This window comes from Anoplopoma fimbria, chromosome 24 (assembly GCF_027596085.1).
Source record: "Anoplopoma fimbria isolate UVic2021 breed Golden Eagle Sablefish chromosome 24, Afim_UVic_2022, whole genome shotgun sequence".
Lineage (NCBI taxonomy): Eukaryota > Metazoa > Chordata > Actinopteri > Perciformes > Anoplopomatidae > Anoplopoma > Anoplopoma fimbria.
Window position 1 is genome coordinate 13,071,059 of NC_072472.1, and position 19,496 is coordinate 13,090,554.

Below are 19,496 nucleotides of genomic sequence, written 5' to 3' on the forward strand. Positions count from 1 at the left end.
TCTATATATAAAACAGCTAAAGGAGTTCAGAGGCCATTCGCGGTGACGCTGACTTCACAGCTACAAGCCTCTTAGCTTTATCGCTCTGAATGGATCAACAAACAAACAAACAAACAAACAAGGCGATTCTCTCCAAAATGACTGTTACAGGGCGTACCAGCACACATCTGGACAGACAGCTGGCTGGCTTGCATCATCCACTCTCTGTGCGGGATGCATGCAGGCACTTCATCCTTAGGAGAGGAACTGGATAGAGACAACAACAACAACAACAACACCACCCACCACCAGAAACAACAAATACCACGCCGGCGTGTTTGTTGTTGTTTTGACTTATTTTCCCAGCAGTTGAGGGAGGGGAGAATTAGAGGGAGGGGGAGGGAGAAAGATGGGCAAGGGTGGGGTTAGCAGTGAGAAAAACATCACACCGAGATTAGGGCGTGGGGAGGGTGGGGGTTCTGTGCAGGGCTCCTCCCCCCGGTGTGTGTCTGAGCACGAGCGGGGGATAACGTCTGTTGACAGGCATGCCGGCCAGCGAGCTGGCTGGCTGTTCCTCTGGCGGTGAACACGATGACGAGATGGCAACAGGCACTCAGCATAGCACGTGCTCTCAGTTGCCATCGCAACCTGCCCTTGGATACAGCGTGCTGGTTGGCCGTTTCCAACGGTTGTTGTTCTGTGAGGCTGATGAAACCTCGTGGGTGAGGGAGGGCAAGCAGTACAGCATGTAGCTGCTTTCCCGCCTTGGTAGAAAGTGTTGCTGGGCACATTATAGGTCAGTTGGTAAACATGATCACCACCCTCCCCGACCCCGCAAGGCCTTAAACTTTCTGTTTATCTCTTAAATCCAATAATAATAATGAGAGACAAAGCAGGATGAGCCACTTATCCACACAATCTCACAGCACAAAGTCAAAGAAAAAGAAGCATTTAAAAGGATTACCCTGGTAGTTTGAATTTATCTTATTTGGTTCCATCCTTCATTTAAAACTGAAAATATTGAAATGCATTTTTAAAACAATGTCATCATTTTTGAAGACGTTTGAATACTTTATTACTCACAAATGCTTAAGAAAACTTGTACAACTATAAACAAACAAAATCAACATTAAACAAACCAATAATGAGTCAATGTAACAAGAAATTTAGGTACGCAAATACATTATGGATAAAACTGGCATTTTTTTGAAAAGAAAAACAACAACAAAACGGAAAAGTCTTTAGATAATTCCCAAGTGAAAAAATAGCCAATCATTTGCCTGACTCAGATTTAGCCAGTATTAAAACAGCATGTTTTTCATTACAAATGATCAAATGTTTTTTTTACCTCTGGCCACAGTAAGGTGATGAAAAGCATTTAACAGAAATCCTTCAAGGCTCCATGCTCGAGGAAGAGAACAAAGAAGAGGTGTGTATGTGTGTGGCCCGGAGTGGCCAGATCAATACAGCATTGTGCTGAGTGTGCAGCCTGCCTGATGAAATCCTGCACAAATAAACATTCTGCTCACAGCGTACATTCGCTCTGCACCGAGACACACAGAAAAGATGGTGCCATGAGCCACAGGAGCCCAACTGACAACATGATTGATTACATTTGCAGGCAGTCTTTGTTTCACAGCCGGTAATCAGGACAAACGGAGTGGAAGCTCTGTGTGTGTGTGTGTGTGTGTGTGTGTGTGTGTGTGTGTGTGTGTGTGTGTGTGTGTGTGTGTGTGTGTGTGTGTGTGTGTGTGTGTGTGCCCAAGGTGAGGCTAGGGCAAAACGCATTATTGTTGGAATGTGGTTGAGGTGAAACTTGATGTTGATGCAGTACTGTAAAAGGTGAGGGGGCGAGGAGTCACCACCTGGACAAAGCACCCGCCCAGACAAGCGGACGTCCGTCACTGTCATGCCACATCGCATCCGTCCTGAAGGCCAGCGTCGATCTCCTCCAGCCGCTGTGCCATGGACATGACCAGCATTTTCATCTGGGAAGGATGGGGTTCAGGCGGGAGAGATGGAGGAAAAAAAAAAAAAAAAGGCACAGGGGTTGGCGAAAATGAGTAAAGAGTGAAGATGGAATAGGTGGATATGAAGGAGAAAGGACGAGGAAGAAGTGAAGGAGAAAATGGACAGGTGGGAAATGAAGGCAGCAGCAGGAAGCAGTGAGAAAGAAAGAGGGGTGGGGTAAAGATAAATGGAAAAGGGGGACAGTGAGGAGGAATGACGAAACCCAAAGGGGAAGTGGTCAGGGATGGATGGGTATGAAGGGGGGGGGGGGGGGGAACAGGTCAGTGAGTGTACAAGATGAAACACCCAAACAAGTGTCTACGAGGCAGACAGACAGACAGACAGAATACATTAACTATGGCGGCGGGCGGGATGAGCACCATCAACTATTTAAGTATAGCCGAGGACGAAGGACTGGTTATGGTTTGAAATATTTAAACTTTTGGTGATTTCTCAGTTGTGATTTGTAACTACTAATGCCAAAACTATTTTATAAGTCGCTCACTTGTGACTTGAGAAACAGAAATGTTCAGCATCAACAGCTTTCAATACTCGTTGCTAAGGAAACATTTTTGTGGACACCAAAAATGATTGCATTTCAATACCTACAATGAGTTGTGGATGGACAAGCTATTAACTTAAAAACGGGAAAATGCCATTTAAACTTTTGTCTAGGAAATTGACTGCTGGCAAAACAGCTTTGGGACCAAAGTCCAAACACCATGTTGATGGAAAGAAATATAAGTAGAACTTGTCAGTGAAAAATCCATAATTATTAAAGCTGACAGACATGATTTAAGAATGATTTTAAAACTTGACCTAGACAAAGGCCTTTATAATCTTGTTACATGTGCCAACGGCTCACGATCAATAACGGCTTTATCTGCAAATTTCCCCGCTGCGGGACTAATAAAGGATTATCTTATCTTATAACCACCTAAATATAATACAATCAGCGAAAAACCATGGTTTTATTAATCTTCAGCCAACTCGCATAAAAATTAAACACAGTCGATGACGAGGTGGATTTCAGTGGTAACCGACATTTCAAAAGACCATATTATATATTATTATATGGCGCACCCATTTGCATGTGTAGTACCATTATTACATTGGTGACACGGGATTCTTCGTGCGAGATTAACTAAAGAGTTGCTTCATTTTGAAATGTATTTTTTTTTTTGGAGGTTAACAAAGGGGGAACCGAAGATAAAAGATAATTATACATGGTAACTATCAGTCACAGACACTGATGACGCAATACTTGTTGTGCTAATACACATAGACTTTTAGTCTCCATGAGGACAAAAAAAGCAAATCTAATGCTCTGTGGCTCCCGTGTGATGTTTTTTTTTCTTCTTCTTGTCTATAATAATTATTGTTACAAAGATATAATCTCATAACACAATCGATCATTTGTCACCTGACGGAAAATTCAGAAACCATTGGAGAGTAAAACTAAATGCTACGCATACATCCAGCCATAGTGACAAAGACCCTTCATGATCAAAACATGTTTTTCCTCCAACAAAGATTCCTCAACATGCTTCCCATCTATTGTCCTTGGTCCCAGAGTGAGGGAGGGATAGCAGGTACTCCTGCACACTATCGCCCCCTACTGGCCTAACCATGGCCTGTGGATGTCTCTTAAACAAAGGATGATTATGAGTAACTTTGGGAAATGCTACACTATTCCAGTGAAAAAAGTAATATATACATTTTCATACTGATAATAATACAAATGTGACAAACAGAAAGGCAAATAACAGTTTAAACATAAAGGTAATTATAAACTGAAATGGATTTGGATGTTTTGACTGAAACTTATTGAAAATATACTTCTTTATTTAAATTGAACCTAAAATGGGATGAAGAATAAATCCCATTGCAAGGGAAGACATGGTGAGATGAGGTAATGTCTGATACAAGCGTCTGCCCATCACAGGAGTGTGGGCTTACCAGAACTGAGCTGATGTCATCACTAGTGCAACCTGTGTGTTGACAATCAGTGAGAGAGAGCGGCTCTAAATAAATGTGAGATCACTGTCTGAAGGACAATGCATCACAGAGAACAGTGACTCATAACCGCCAATGTAAGGGTCATTTCTGGATTTTTAAAAATCATTTTTACACAACAAAACAATTGTAAAGGACTAAATGTTACCTGTGTTGGTAGAAATAGTCATGATTACATATTGCAATGAGCTTTGGAGCAGACATTATGCTTGGTGGATGAAACATTTGATCTAATAGCGACACAATAACAGAGAAAACAGACAAAGAAAGCAGCAGCAGTAATTTACCTCTGTCAGCTGCTGTTCAACGTTGCCTCTGTACTCCAGTGTGACTGGCTGCTCTTTGGGGCCCTCTGCTGCCAACATCTGGCTAGCAGAGCCAAGCACATAGCTGGAAAAGATTCAGTGTAATATTAGGGTGCTTAATGCAGGTACCAATTATGCCTGTACAACTAATGACATTCCATACAATATCCCAACAATAAACACTACCTGTGTAGAGTTTATCACATTGAGTTTTCGTGGGAGACATATTTTCTCGGATGGTATTGGACTTACTATTATTGTTTATGATTTCATAACGCAATTAAAATACATATCTCATCTTATTTTCAACTTGTTATTTAAAACACACACACACACAAAAAAAAAAAACACATTAGCTTTGGCTCTTAATTCCTTGTACCTTCAGTCGTTGTGTATAACAAATTATATTTTAAATAATACACAAGGACTTAATAAAGAACACGTTATAAATGAGGCTGCATGTTTCCAAGTTTCATTACAAAACAGATACTCATGTTTCTACACACAGAAAATAAGGCGTCAATTTCAGTGGAAACCATTTCCTCAGATAATGTACATCTTGGGAAACAACATTTTGCACAGCCAGAGTCATGTTTTAATCACCACAATTTTATCAGAAATTGATCAAAATCACATTATAAAAACATAAACTAATGTATGCGTCTCTAAACATTCCAAGCCCTTAACATACCTGTCAATGTCGGCTACATTCAAGCAGAATGTAAACCTCTTGTGGTCGAGGTTCTTAGGCGTTGATGCGTAAACCATTCCAAGCACAGAGTGGCAGCCTCGACAGAACAGATCCACGATCAGACTGCAGGGGGAAAACAGGAGGACAGATTTAATCTAACAAGTACTTATGTATAAATTACAAAACACCAGTAGTTTATTTGTCAATGTATTTTAAAAAAACAACAACACATTAGACACATTTAGACAAATAAAACTGTTAGGTTAGGGATACTTATTTGTGGTTGGGGAAAGGTAACAATGATGGGTACTTTCTATCATCCTCTAATAAAGTTATCACTACAATTCAGCAGGGAGTTAACCTATAGATCATTTTTTATTTACTTAAGCAAATGACCAAAGCTCTTGTTTTTTCTGGGAAGTCATTTTATTTTATGTATGGGGAACAAAACCAGGGTTGACAAAATGTTGCGTTATCTATTGGTTACCTGAAGCCCCAGTCTATGAGACAGGGCCAGAGATGAAGCACATTTATTCAAGTGCTATTTGGAAGTACTGGTACTTTTTATTCCACTACAGTTATGTGACAGCCTAAGTCACAAGTTACTTGGTAAATTAAGATTTCACATACAAAACATACATCTTAAATGAGACTTTGTTTATACTATACTGTAAAATGTCATTTACAAGATTAAGCCAAAAATATAACAGTCTAAACTCTGACAGAGGCAACCCTGCTGCATAACGAGCACTTTTAATTTTGATAGTTAAAAGTACATTTAAGTGAACTTTTACCAAGTTGACATTATGAATGCATAACGTTTAAATGTAATGGGAGTATTTGTACATATTGGTACTGGTACTTTTACCTGAGAGAAATGATTGAAATACTTAATACAGTAACTTTACTAGGCAGGGCAATCTTACCAGAGAGATCTTTTACTCGCTTCATGGAGGCGAGTGTCTTCTCCAACCACCACGTTGTCAGTGACCCCTGAAACCAAAACATCACAAACCTGTCAGCGGCGTAAATACCCAGCCTCTACAACTGCATTTGAACGCACCATTCTGTCAGACTTTTTTAAAAAACATATCCAGTTAACTTTAATTAACTTAAGCAGTTTAAATTAAAAAAAGATAAGAAGGTAAGAAAAACAGCAAGCATGCAAGCTACAGTTACTCACGCTTCAATCTTATTTGGTTTTGTCCATCTTCACTTCCATCCCACGACATTGAATCCCCGACAGGCAGCTTGCACTTCCCGCAGATGAAGACCACGGGTCCGTCGTCCCCGTCCTCCTCCTCCTCCTCTGCTTGGCCGAACAACTTCTCTTCCACGGCGGTGGAGTCTATGCTGGACTCAAATGTGGTGTTGACAATTTTATGTCGGTGTTTTAACAAATTTTCCCTCGCCGCCATTTCTACTAGCTGTTAGTTTTACCAGGTTTCTCCCAAACAAGCTGTTTTGAACTTACGCGGGTGGCTGATTGGTTGAAGTGGAGATCCCAGAGGTACCCGAACAACGCGAGATGAGGACTTGTGTGTACTTCCTCTTTCGTCTGTTAAAGATAAAGCACGAAGAGAGAACCCCGATGGTTCTTGTTTTCCCTTTTTTGGCCTCATATTGTCGCTTTGAGAAATGGGAATTAATGTGCGTATGTGTGTACATTTTCTTAAATATTTTGTTTGTATTTAGGAAATGTCAATGTTTTCATACATGTATTAAAAAAACAGTCTCATATTCGTTTACCGTTGAGGCATGCAAAAACAACAACGTTTGCTCCAATAATTCAAGGTAAGATAAGATAAAATAAGATAATCCTTTATTAGTCCCGCAGCGGGGAAATTTACAGGATTACAGCAGCATAGAGGATAGTGCAAACAAGAGACATAGTAAAAAAAACAACATAAAAAATATCTAAAAGTATTATAAATAAGCAAATGAGCAATAAAAAAACAGTAAATAATCCACAGTAACTGAAATATTATATTTACAGACATAAACTATTATAACTATTGTATTGCACAGTGTATTAGTGTCGTGTGGTCTACTGGGAGCAGAGCTGGTTGTGCAACCTGACAGCAGCAGGAAGGAAGGACCTACAATCAGGTACCTCTCCTTCACACACCGAGCTACCATGCAGTATACAAATAGTCATAGGGTTATTCCTTTTTAACTGCATTTTTCTAATATGAGCCAATAGCCAAAGGAAAAAACTAAATCTGTATCATATGTATTGATGGATGCTGCAGAATAACACTAGTGAGTGGCAAGTCAAATGTGACAGTAAACCATGTGCATTCACACTTTTGTTAAACAAGGACAAACCAATCCCAATCCCATCTGTTAGTGGTCATCTGAAGTCATGCGTTTTGTTTTCACACCTGCATTTTAAGGGCCATATATGAACCTTCAGAAACATAGAATATTAGTATGTATTATATGATATATTATACATAATGCATGTTGTATATAAGCCCAAATTAATATAGGATACGGAAAGATATCCTAATATACAATGTTATAATTAGATATAAATATTTGCTGTGCCAAAATCCAATGAAAATAAGTATTGCCAAAAAAAACACCCACTCATTCATTCATTTAGTAATTATATACGTTTCTCATTAGTGTGTGTGAGCGTGGGAAAAGGTTATCTCAGGAGAACCGACATGAACTATCTTGATATAAACTTTATCTTTGGGAGCGTGAACCGGAAAGAGATAACTTTATTGTCCTTCATTTGCATAATCCGTCACCTTTTTGCCTTTAGCAGCTCAACTCCTTACCATTTTTCCTATATTATATCAAGTAAAAAAAATCTAAATAGTTGTTGGCACTAAAAGTAGTTTGAACATTTGCTCCATCTTCTTATTGGCCAGTGACCCGGAAGTTGTTAGATTGAATTTCGGGGGCGCAAAACCAGAGAGGGAAAACTTTTTTAGGTGCTGTTGGACTACCTAAACGTGTTGAGAAGATAGTCGTTTTTGCCATTTGTTACCTTTTTTTATTTTACAATGTGCGAGAAGATCAAGAAGGTAATGATCAATATTTCCATAACATGACATAATAAGTTAATGCAGTTGTCTTTTGTTTACCCTCCTGTTTGTGTCACGTGGCTCCTCAGGTGAACAGCTGGCTCAGTGCTGTGTTTGGAGATCAGCCGGTGCCACACTTTGAGGTCAACACTAGGACGGTGGACGTCCTGTACCAGCTGGCCCGGTCCAGTGAAGCCCGCTGCAGCGACACAGCTCTACTCACAGAAGACCTCAAACAGAAAGCCTCCGAGTATCAGACTGAGGGTGAGGGACTGACACAAAGCACAGTGAAATGAAATGTGGAAGTGAAGTGTTATTGCATAGTTTTTTTTTCTGTAATTTAAGAAGACTATCTGATAGTAGAAACGTTTATTTCATAGGAGAACTCCAGTTGTAACTACTTTGTTCATATTTGAGTAGGTTTTGCCATCATTTCTTATTATTATATTCCTTTATTGATCCCCATGGGGGAAATTCAAGTGTTGCAGCAGCTCAACTACACAGACACAGACAATAAATACACATACTATACAACTACACAGACACAGACAATAAATACACATACTATACAACTACACAGACACAGACAAAGACAATAAATACACATACTATACAACTACACAGACACAGACAATAAATACACATACTATACAACAAAATAAAGATAGAACAGGAATATTATAGATATGATTGTACTCACTAATATAAAAAGCTGGGATCTGAGCACAAAGTGACATCGCTGCAAAAAAAAGTCTGATGGGCAAAGACACATGTTCAATCAGAAAGGTTGGAAATAAGCCACATTGTATTCCTTTATTGCACAGGAAAACATACAGGTTATAGTTGGATGCTTTGTTTTTCTTGTCCCATGGACTTCTTTTAAGCAGATTTCAGCAATTATTGTGGTGAGTACATTGTTATTATAACAAGAGATGAAGGGCAAAAACTATATACATTTTAATAGGCTGATTCTGTGTCTTTACATGCGTCACTGTATGCCGTTTTTGTCAAGTGTAAGACATTTATTCACCCCCACAAAGTCTCCACATCCTTTTTTCTCAGAACTCAGACTGTGTTTCCTCTATCTAGGTGCTCATTACCGTGATGTTCTCCTACAAGGTGTGGGTCTGTCCAGTGCAAGCTTGTCAAAGCCAGCTGATGACTATTTAACTGCTTTAGTGGACACGGCCATGGTGCTTGGAGTCAGAGACACATCGCTGGGCAGGTACATGGACGTTGCACTGTCGATTTTTATTTTCTAGACAGTAGTTTCCTTAAAGAAAGACATGAAAAATGAGAGATTTTACAGTTGCATTTTTTTTTACGTCTTGTCTAGCTTTATGCCAGCAGTGAACAACCTCACCAACACAGTGCTGGAAGAAGAGAAGTCAAACAGGAGACTTGAGAGGGAACTCAGGGCCTTAAGAAAGAGGCTCGGTGCTACTCTGGTGCTGCGGAGCAACTTGCAAGAGTAAGAACACGGATGCAGAGGATGATGACTTTGGCATCATGAAATTGTACTATTGTTATAGTAAACACAAACACACAGTCCTGGGCTGTGACATAATGTGTGTAAGCACATCCAGATACAACAGACAAACGATGTGCTGCTACACACTGTGCCTCATCTGTAATCAGTGTTCTTAACTGTCTTCAGGGACATCAACAAAACCGTCAAGGCACAGTCAGTGGAGAGCGCTAAAGCGGAGGAGAGAATGCTCAACATGGATTTTGTTACGGCAAAGGCTAAAGAGCTCAGCAGCAGACGGGAGAGGGCGGAGGTACGTTGAAATGTTATACCTGTATCTGTAATAGCTGCGTATTGCATTGAGGGGTTGATGCATGTTACAATGTACTGCTGTTGAAAATGATAAGAAGAAAAAAAAGCCCAGATATTCAAGAGTTTTATATATCGCCCTGTTATGTTTCAAAGGGTTCATGTCTTATTGGGAGGTTTGGTCTAGGTGGTAAAATTAAGAAAAATTGTACTAATGATAACTTGCTATGCAGTCTGAGAAAGGCATTAATTAACCGTGTTGTCAGCCACCAGTTAGAGAAAATGCCAATTAACACAAGCCAAAAAAAAATCTAACAATTAATGGCAGGTTTCATGTCTTAGTGGGAAGTTTGCTCAAGGTGGGAACATTAAGAAAAATTGTATTAATGATAACTTGCTATGCAGTCGGAGGAGGCATTAATTAACCGTCAGCCACCAATTAAAGAAAACACAAGCCCAAAAAGAAATCAAACAACTAATGGATGAAAGTGGAGTCTTCTACAAAACCCTCTGCAAATATCTACTAGTGGGAAACTTTCGGGTGTAATAGCTTATATGTGTTTCCTCTGTGGAGTTACCACTTTCATTTTGGTAAGAAAGACAGACTGTAGTTTGACCCGGGTTAGAGCAAAGAGATGATGCTGCGGACGGGTCCAACAGTTAACGCCCTTGGTATCATTGTCAGGAGGAACCAGATATTCTATTATATCATGCAGCTCTTGGTCGGATGTTTTATTCTATTCTATCGATCCTGCAGGCTCAACTTGTATCCAGGAACATGGACAAGTCTATCACCCACCAGGCTATTGTGCAGCTCTCTGAGGTAATTTCAGCTGTTACACATGCAACACAACCGAGCACCTTTGTAATGAAAATGTAACACTTTCTGCTTTAAGGGTTTGAAATGCGTCATCTTTTTTATTTTTTCTCTCTGTAGGAAGTCACCGCGCTGAAACAAGAAATAATCCCGTTGAAAAATAAACTGGAGCCTTACATGGACTTAAGCCCAGTACGGTTTTTTTTTTTGTTTTTTTCTGCTAACAGTCAAACAACCAACAGTGCTTTCACATTATCCTAAATATTTTTATAATGCCGTTTTTTGAGGAGTTTCATTTTTGTTTATGTGTGTAGATTTCACTTTATTAAACCAATTTGACAAAAAATGGGTGAATTACATTTACAAACGACTTTGTGTCTCTATTTGACTTAACAATATATATTTTTTTACCTCTTAAACCTCAACAGAGCCCGTCTCTGGCTCAGGTGAAAATAGAAGAAGCAAAAAGAGAGTTGGTGAGTATCTAAAAAGTTTATTCAATGATGGGCGAGATGTGGTTGCTTACTGTTTATTTTAATGCAGATGTGTTTCCCCAATTACAGGCTGCTATTGGTTCCCAACTTGAGATGAATATGGATTTCAAGTGAAGATATTTATAATGTAAATTTTGAGCTGTAAATTTCTGTGTTTGAACAAAAATAATAAAGTCATTATTTCTATGTCTTGGTGACTCTTTGTAAGGTGTTGCAGCAGCCAACTAAAGACCCTCTGAACTGTAAAATATTAGTTTAAGGAGTCAAAATGGTTCCCTCTGACAATATGTCCTTTTGCAATTTCAACAATTGTGTTCCCCTCAAACAAATCAAACGCTCTCCCTCTTTTGAATGTCCTCAGTAAACTTAGCGACCTCCCTAGACAGGATATGTGTGTTCCACCACCGATTATTTCTTTGAAATATTGTGCACTAAAAGACGACTTAAAATATTTTGATATATGAGAAATTCAAGCCACAGTTGAGGTAAAAATCTCTCTTCCTTTTGTTGTACTTAATCAGTTTATCTCAACCTCGTCCTGTTTGTTACAAAACATCATTACTACTAATCAAATGTTTTGTCTTTATTTACTAATCTCTACCATCTAATTTAGGGGTTGTGTTTTAACAACATGTCATGTGTCATTTTTTCTGATTAAAGTTTGTTTGCCAGATGTATATTAATTATCCATCTGTCTGGTGAAACACAGAGAGGTGGTCTTATTTGAATGGGTTCGGTGTGTTGGACATATTAATTAATATGTTTAGATTGTCTGTATGGAAACTTAAGAAAGTCTTCAAAAGTAATAAACACTAAGTTCTACCTTATTCTTAGGTGTAAAGACATTTGAAATTGTCATTAACTGGAATTGTAAATTGCTAGTGTGAGAAAGCTTTACAATGGGACAAAAGTGTTTTTGTAATTCTTATTTCTACAGGTCTACATAAGCCTAGACATCTTCATATTTCAGAACTTCTTTCACCATAGCTCAAAACATGAATTGAGCAATCTTATGAGTACATTTACTTAAGTGCAATAGTACCCTCCTCTTTGGACCTTCATGTCTTAATCTTGTCGTCAAAATAGAGTGCAGGAAACATTTAGAGTTTGACAACAAAATTCCACAGGCTTTGGAGGGATAACTGCACATAAAAGGGGGTTTGGAGCCACTCCCATGGTGCCTAAAGCTCAAATACAGAGAATGGAAACCAACTAGGGGGCCTGTTGACCAGCTTGTATGCAAAATATCACCTCTCGGTTCCTCCCCCTGCCAGTCTTCCCCCCATGGAGCCGAGCGTGGAGACCCCAACGTCTATCAGCTTGACTGTTGTGTAGGTCTGCGCTGCAGGCGGACACACAGATTGACCGGTTACCATGGAGGAGGTCATGGATGTGGGCCGGGGAGCAATTTACCCAGTAGGCCCCCTGCTTCATTCAAAGGCATCATGGTTAGGGCATCTACAGTTTATAAAAAGAAACAGAATCAAAATATCATGCCATGGAAGTCAATTTGGGACACACACAGACTATGTATATATTTGGGCTGCTGGCACAATCTTTGACTATCTTTGCCTACTAATTTTAGGTTTGCTGAACAGAAGATTTCTCTTCCTGTACACACTAACACTGGCTCCACATTATTGACAGATATCACACTTTCTGCCAAATATATATATACACACCAACAGAATTGCCAGATACATTTCTGTATGGACTAAAGTATGGTTTACATTTTGTGCTATCTGTCATTTGCAAGTGCCTTCATCATTTCAAATGTTGATTGTAAAAATAAATGTTATTTTATCATTATATATATATATAAAGTATATATATATATATATATATACATGTACATATAAGTTTTGAGTTAGAGTTTTGTTTATTTGCACCTCACATAAAATAACTAAATAATGAAAATGAATGTACAGAGAAAGGAAAAACGCACCAAAGGGCTTATTGATAACCTCTATTAAACCAATTATGTTGCGTTTATGTGACCAAAAAAACATTCAAATTTGAGCCTGTCAGTCCATGGCAGTGGGGGAAGAAGGAAAAGAACGAAAGTCACAGGAGAAACCTCACTGAATGAAAGCATTTAGCCAAAATCCAAAAAGTAAACATGTGCCTCATGGGTGGTGGTGGGGTGGGGGGGAGAATAAAAGGACCTGCCAGTGCGTCATACCATTGAGTGCGTCGCCCCTCTTCCCTTTTAAAATAGTTCTTATCTGCCACGCCCACAGCATGATTCCCACGCAGCTGTTACTGTAAGTCGCTTTCAGTTTTGCACATGCATCTATTCACAAATCTGGCGGTGTTGAACAGTAGGAGAGTCCGGGAGAAGCAGCACACGCGTCGGATCCGTTTGGACCGGACTTGTTGCGCAGCTGCTATTTGCTCACCAGGTTTTACGCTTCATCGGTGATATTTTCTGTGGAGGAAACCAGATGGATGAAGCGGTGGCTTTCTCTTAGGCCCTCTACTTCCAAACGCAGGCTATAGGAAAATGATGCTTTTATACGTTTTTTTTAGTTTTTTTTTATGAAGTTCTGTAACCTACAGTGACATTTCCAGTGTATTTAATATGATCTCAGAGACAGGGGATGAGAGTCATGAACCGGACGCGTCCCTGCCACGGACTAGACTTTAGCCACAGCCTCTTCTACCTGACTTTACTCCTGTGGACCAGAAGCATGACTGGACTGGCTGACTTCTCAAGTAAGATGATGATGATGATGATGGTGGTGGTGGTGGTGGTGCAGTGGAATAAATCAGGATGAGAATGGTTAAAGACCACAGGAAAAGTTTTGCCCCAAAGGAACCCCCCCGAACAGAAAGTGTTATTGCTTAAGTTATGCTGGAGCTGCTTGTTTTAAATGTTTTGATAATAGCTACAGTGGGGGAGAGACACATATTTGTACAGGTGATGCACGGTGTAATAAGCAAGGTGTTTCTAGTCTTTTTTTCCACATTACCAGTGTTTCAAGATGGGTTAATGTGAAATATACAGTGTGAGGACTTAGGAGTTAAATACATGTTTCATTTAGTGTTAGAGAGCACCAATGCCTGAGACCAGCCAGTGGGTTTTTTTTTTTCTAATAGTTTATCTAAACTTTGCATCTAAACTAATTCAATCACTTTTCATATGTAACATATGAATGTAAAATAATGTAAACAGATCGAGATAAGAGACTTTTGAATTCAGAGGTAACATCTACACAACATCCTACAAAAGGTGGGTCATATTAGGCTGAATGCCAGTTGGCAGAGTTTTGCCACCCAGGAAAGAGATCTGGGAGACGTTTTCAAAGCAACATGAGACTACTAACAGGACTCAAACCAGGCCAAACAAAAATCATTTTCAATTAAGTTATTAACTAGTTGTGGGTATTTCTACCCCTGTTAGTAATCATTTATTTGTGGTTCCACTGGAAGAGCACGCATCCTGTGATTGTTTGTCCTTTATATGATTAAGAGAATTTCAAAGTGTACTGCAGTGATTTTTGGATTGCACTTCCATAAAGTCTGGGGGCTCACGAGAGACAGATCAAATAAATCAATGGTGAAAATGGCTTGACTTTGAGTCTCTGGCATGGGCCAAGCAAAAATGTTGGATCCTACATTTCCTATAGTGTAACTCAATAGCATTTTTCAAACCCCACACCTCCAATTCGTAATTCAGGCTTTAATGATAATGAGTTTAATTCTATCGCCCAAGCTGAGATACACCTGATGACATCATAGGGTTATTTTTTTTTTTAATTAAGCAAACTCCCTCCAAAGCCGCAGAGTTCATTAAACCATTGTTTCCACAGGCTGAGTAGTATGTCAAGAAAATGAAACTTCATGTGTTAAATCTTCTGATTGTCCCTTAAATTCAACGTTTCCGTGCAAATTCCAGTCTAACCAGTGCCTTTTTTGCTTCACAGACTACCTGTCCAGGATCATCACCAGTCACTCTGCTCAGGCGTGTGACGGACAGCCTCTGCGACTCCACTGTCCACGTCACTCCACCATCTCCATCCAGTCCGCCTTCTACGGGAACAGAGTGCCGCAGCTCTGCAGATCAGACCCGGACCCTCCGCTCAGAGCCCAAAACCACAGCTGTTCAGCTTTTACTGCTCTACAGGTGCATTTTATATAGTGTGGGATACACACAACACTTTCCACTCTCAGTGGGTCAGTTGTGTAAAAGGAGCTGTTCACCAGTGTTAGCTGATTTATTGGAGAGGTTTTCTCCCCATGTGTGCTTCAGTTCTGTTATGAACACACCTCTCTTAGATGAGCTGGCTGGTGAATGCCACTGTTTGATGATAGTAGATGTATGAAGACACAGCCTACTGTTTCTCCATTTGTCAACCAGTTAGTGCGTCATTCTTTTTGCATCTGATTTACATTGTGCACTCTGTGATAGTAAGATCAAATCCTGTGTTCTGCTGAATGCTGACTGTCCCTGGTGTTTGTTGTGCAGAAGCTGCTGTCGGAGTGTCAGAGCCACAGAGATTGCCAACTTCCTGTCAACCACCTGCTGTTTGGGATGGACCCCTGTCCTGGCACTACCAAATACCTCCATGTGGACTACAAGTGTAAACCAAGTGTGTCCCTACCTTTTTTTATTGTGTTATCCCCTCATGAACAACTCCCTGTTTCAGCATTAGTTCCTCTCATACATTTACTGGTGCATGAGCATAAAAAACTACACAGCTATTCACAAAATTCCTTCCACTTCCCCCCCTCCCCCCCTCTCAGTCTCCCACTGCAATCATCCCCTTCACCTCTTAGTCCTAACTGTTTTTTCCCCCTCGCTCAGCTGAACATAAAAGACATGTGGTGTGTGAGGGGGAGACGATGATTCTGCGCTGTAAGCCCCCCAAGGTTCTGAACATCTATGCAGCTGTCTACGGGAGAAGTCTGGACCAGCCTGACACCTGCCCCTCACACCTGACAAGACCACCCCCGTTTGGTGAGTCAACGGGATATTCAGTGTTCTCATGCGGTGGTAACGAACAGATAAATCCTATAATTGAATAGTTTGATTTAATTTAATAGTATTATTAATGTAAACAAGGAAAATAATAAGCAGCGTCTATTATTGTATTTTTTTTGCAGTTTCGATAATGTTTCATTAAGTCAGGTTATGCAGGAATGCATGGCTCAGCAGACATATTACTTGTCATTGTCACAGGTGATAATAATAACATTTATGATGTTCAAGTGCCACCGTAAACCATAACAGTGTGACAGTGCGCCAACATGCCCAAAACTAGGCTATTTTAGGATTTCAGCCATCTCTTTTATTATTTACAACTGTACTTTACCGACAGTGACATGCCAAGTTGTCTCCTAAAAAGACATAGGCAGCTGGTTCACTAAAATTAGCTTTACAACACAAAGTATATATATATATATATATATATATATATATATATATATATATATATATATATATATATATATAATATATATATAATCGGTGTGGGACAAAAACTAGATTCCATTGTCATTTATTAGTTTTACCAAATTATACAAACCTTACAATGATAAGACACAATGCTTTGAGGTAACTTATGACTTTAGAGTAAGCAAAAACTATTTGGAGATGATAAATTAACTAACACAGTTAACACAAACAGTGTTTTAATAGTTAAACTACAATCACATTTCTGCAATACATTGAATCAGTGGATCGGCTAGTGCAGCTGAAGTACACGTCAGTGAGATTTGTCCCAAAGTTGACAGAGCGTTACACACACACACTCACACACATTCTGTGTTTCTTATTCAATGATTGCTCTCTGAGTCTCTCTTTGCTGTTCCCCACAGAGTGTCTGAATCACGAGGCTGTACACTTGGTGTCCAAGTCCTGCTACAGCAAACAGAAGTGTGCTGTTGCTGTCAGCAACCAGACCTTTAGAGACCCCTGCTTTCCAGGAACCAGGAAGTACCTCAGTGTGGTCTATTCTTGTGGTAGGACTCTTTTTGCTTCCTCATTCCCAAGATACCATCACTAGCCTGTTGATGAATAAGAGGCTTCCAGTTAGGAACAGGCTTTCGTGATATTATTCTAAACACAGCTCTGTGTCTGTTTTTGTTTTTGCCTTGTTCATTATGTGTCTGTTCTTTCAATTAACTTTTGTAGCTTCCTATTTTGGATCCTAATCTGTTGATCTCAGCCATCAGCTGTTCTTATCATGTCACACCCAACAACAACACAGTAGTGGGAAATACTAAACTGTGAGCTCAGATTTGCCAGTTGAGGCTGGCATCCTGGTAAACATCCTGCGATTGGCACGGATGCCAGTGAGGTCATGCAGCAACATTGTTCACAAATCAAAGTTTGGAGATTTGACTTTAGTCTGGTTGACAGAATTATTCAGACTGGCTCTGTTGGCGCCGGCTAGCACGAAACAATGTGTGTTAACCTTGTAGGCGGCTGGACAGAATACAATCATAAGTTCAGAGTGTCACTCAATTGTGGGCCAAGTTTTTTGCAGAGATTTGGGTGTGGGAGGTTATACTGATGAATGGTCTACTCTAGATTCACCAGTACACAGTCACATAATCTGTATGGATCCATCCACATAAATATATAGACTGTCTATTCTGTCTTCCTTCCATTAGTACCGCAGACTTTACTAAGGGAGGTAGACCCTTATATATTCAACTCCACTTCATCTCCTACTGTGGACACAGAAAAAGGTAACGGCACCATGCCATCTGTGGCAAATCCAGGTTTTCTGTGCCATTTTATCTGACATCACAATTTTAAATTTTGACATCAGCTCCTCCTGCAGATCTGGAGGAGTCTTTCCCCAAAGGTTCAAGAAGGCCAGACAACTCAGGAACCATGATGAGCAACTCTCTCCTGACCTATGCCTACATTAAAGGTGAACATTTCTCACATGTCAGGAAGCATTCATGAATGTGCATCTAAACCATGTTAATACACCTCCTTGCTTTTATTTCCCACACAGAGCATTCAGAAATGGCAGCACTGCTGTTCACCTCCAGCGTGTGTGTCGGTCTATTGCTCACGCTGCTGGCTGTATCAGTCCGAGTGACCTGCAGGGGGCGCCAGCTCGGTGATCACAGAGTCACACCCACTGTCAACTGCCAGGAGGAGGAGGAGGATGATGAAGATGATGATGATGATGATGAGGAAGAGGGGACAGAGACCTCTTTGATCTCGGCGGCTGAGAGGAAGGCGATAGACGGCTGGGAGGAAGTGACTTATGTGAGCGAGGCGGCAGAGCGGGCGGAGAGGATTGAGCGCAGGGAGATGATCATACAGGAGATTTGGATGAACTCCTATCTGAATGGCAACTCATGTTAAGTTAACTGGAACCCATGTATGCTGCTCAGCACCTTCAGGATTTTTTTTTAAAAGATTCTCTACAGCAGTTCACGGCCTTTTTATTATGAACAACACAAGAAACCTTTTATCCTTCTTCTTTTTTTACATTGTAAAGCATTGTAAGTGTTTTGCCAGTTTGCAGGAGAGCTCAGTTTATGAAGAATGTAATGTTTGGATGAATCTGCAGTACTAGCCATTTTTAAAGGATCAACAGGGTTTAATGCTGTAAAATGGGTGGTCACATAAACACTGTTATTGTTTAAATGTGTTTATTCACATCCACCACTAAATGAAGCCAGGGATTGAACTGCCGGTGTTCCGATTAGTAGACAATTTTTTAATTTTTTTATTGAGTCAAGCAAGTGCAGTGGCTGAATCTGGACGAAGATCCAGATCAAAAGAGTGGAAGGTTAGCGACTGATCAATAATTATTTAGAGAACCTGGATCAAGGTGGTGTTTCTCATGTAAAGGTTTAATCACGGCATCCATGAAAATGGATGTATTTAAGTCACTGATGCAGTTTTCAACAGGTTGTGTTATTATCTCTAACAAACGTAGGCACATTACAGTGTTTTCCTAAAGGATAATTACGTTATTGGTCCCTAAAATTGCCATCTGTTCATACCAAAGGTATGTGATGTTGTCACCCACAACAACACATCACTGTCTCTTTATAGAGCCATATAAACTGAATGTAGAAAAATATTGAATTATCATTCAACTGTACATATTACATACAGGCTGTTTTTTCTTTTTATTCACTGTTCCTTGAAAGTGGCCAGTAAGCCACTCCTCTCTGATTCACTGCATTGACTCTGTCAACAGTTCCACAAAGGTGGAATTAAACTTCCTCATGCCCGCTGGGACAAGAGCTGGACCAACCAACTACTATGTTGCAACGTCCTGCCTCAGAGCAACACAGGCTTTCACTGGTGTGTGTGTGTGTGTGTGTGTGTGTGTGTGTGTGTGTGTGTGTAACTGACCGGAGACAAAGAGAGGAAAGGTGTAGTATCCTTG

At 40.0% G+C, this 19,496-nt stretch overlaps 3 protein-coding genes across 6 annotated transcripts; 2 read left to right on the forward strand and 1 right to left on the reverse strand.

Annotated features, from left to right (window-relative positions):
* Nucleotides 1–1,886: 1,886 nt before the first annotated feature.
* mis18a (MIS18 kinetochore protein A) lies at nucleotides 1,887–6,233 on the reverse strand. The gene is made up of 5 exons (XM_054626368.1): nucleotides 6,185–6,233; nucleotides 5,928–5,994; nucleotides 5,002–5,124; nucleotides 4,293–4,395; nucleotides 1,887–1,967 (listed from the first exon to the last, which is right to left on the reverse strand). Exons 1-5 carry the CDS (start codon nucleotides 6,231–6,233, stop codon nucleotides 1,887–1,889), a joined length of 423 nt encoding a protein of 140 aa, XP_054482343.1.
* haus1 (HAUS augmin-like complex, subunit 1) lies at nucleotides 6,187–11,279 on the forward strand. 3 transcript variants are annotated; one of them, XM_054625989.1, is made up of 9 exons: nucleotides 6,187–6,369; nucleotides 8,129–8,303; nucleotides 9,129–9,264; nucleotides 9,376–9,510; nucleotides 9,697–9,820; nucleotides 10,574–10,639; nucleotides 10,754–10,825; nucleotides 11,062–11,109; nucleotides 11,197–11,279. In XM_054625989.1, the coding sequence occupies exons 1-9, from the start codon at nucleotides 6,268–6,270 to the stop codon at nucleotides 11,239–11,241; spliced, it is 903 nt and encodes a 300-aa protein (XP_054481964.1). In that variant the 5' UTR covers nucleotides 6,187–6,267; the 3' UTR covers nucleotides 11,242–11,279. The 3 variants fall into 3 exon arrangements, with proteins under 3 accessions (XP_054481964.1, XP_054481965.1, XP_054481966.1); XM_054625990.1 differs by lacking the exon at nucleotides 6,187–6,369 and adding an exon at nucleotides 7,737–8,039 and having other exon boundaries at nucleotides 11,177–11,266; XM_054625991.1 differs by lacking the exon at nucleotides 6,187–6,369 and adding an exon at nucleotides 7,738–8,039.
* A 2,152-nt stretch (nucleotides 11,280–13,431) lies between these two features.
* On the forward strand, nucleotides 13,432–19,462 carry eva1c (eva-1 homolog C (C. elegans)). Of its 2 annotated transcripts, none has more exons than XM_054625561.1 (8): nucleotides 13,432–13,842; nucleotides 15,054–15,253; nucleotides 15,596–15,719; nucleotides 15,935–16,087; nucleotides 16,948–17,091; nucleotides 17,746–17,823; nucleotides 17,907–18,011; nucleotides 18,099–19,462. In XM_054625561.1, exons 1-8 carry the CDS (start codon nucleotides 13,728–13,730, stop codon nucleotides 18,455–18,457), a joined length of 1,278 nt encoding a protein of 425 aa, XP_054481536.1. In that variant the 5' UTR covers nucleotides 13,432–13,727; the 3' UTR covers nucleotides 18,458–19,462. The 2 variants fall into 2 exon arrangements, with proteins under 2 accessions (XP_054481536.1, XP_054481537.1); XM_054625562.1 differs by having other exon boundaries at nucleotides 17,919–18,011.
* The last annotated feature ends 34 nt before the right edge of the window (nucleotides 19,463–19,496 follow it).

Bases quoted from the DNA above. Each gene is read 5' to 3' on its own strand.
- mis18a (XM_054626368.1), bottom strand. From the start codon at position 6,233: ATGTCGTGGGATGGAAGTGAAGATGGACAAAACCAAATAAGATTGAAG. The intron at 4,396-5,001 runs GTATGTTAAGGG...AATCTTTTCCAG, and splicing joins AATGTAGCCGACATTGACAG to CTATGTGCTTGGCTCTGCTA. The intron at 1,968-4,292 runs GTAAATTACTGC...CATCCTTCCCAG, and splicing joins TTGAACAGCAGCTGACAGAG to ATGAAAATGCTGGTCATGTC.
- haus1 (XM_054625989.1), top strand. From the start codon at position 6,268: ATGAAGACCACGGGTCCGTCGTCCCCGTCCTCCTCCTCCTCCTCTGCT. The intron at 9,821-10,573 runs GTACGTTGAAAT...TCGATCCTGCAG, and splicing joins GCAGACGGGAGAGGGCGGAG to GCTCAACTTGTATCCAGGAA. The intron at 11,110-11,196 runs GTGAGTATCTAA...CCCCAATTACAG, and splicing joins AAGAAGCAAAAAGAGAGTTG to GCTGCTATTGGTTCCCAACT.
- eva1c (XM_054625561.1), top strand. From the start codon at position 13,728: ATGAGAGTCATGAACCGGACGCGTCCCTGCCACGGACTAGACTTTAGC. The intron at 13,843-15,053 runs GTAAGATGATGA...TTTGCTTCACAG, and splicing joins TGGACTGGCTGACTTCTCAA to ACTACCTGTCCAGGATCATC. The intron at 15,254-15,595 runs GTGCATTTTATA...TTTGTTGTGCAG, and splicing joins CAGCTTTTACTGCTCTACAG to AAGCTGCTGTCGGAGTGTCA.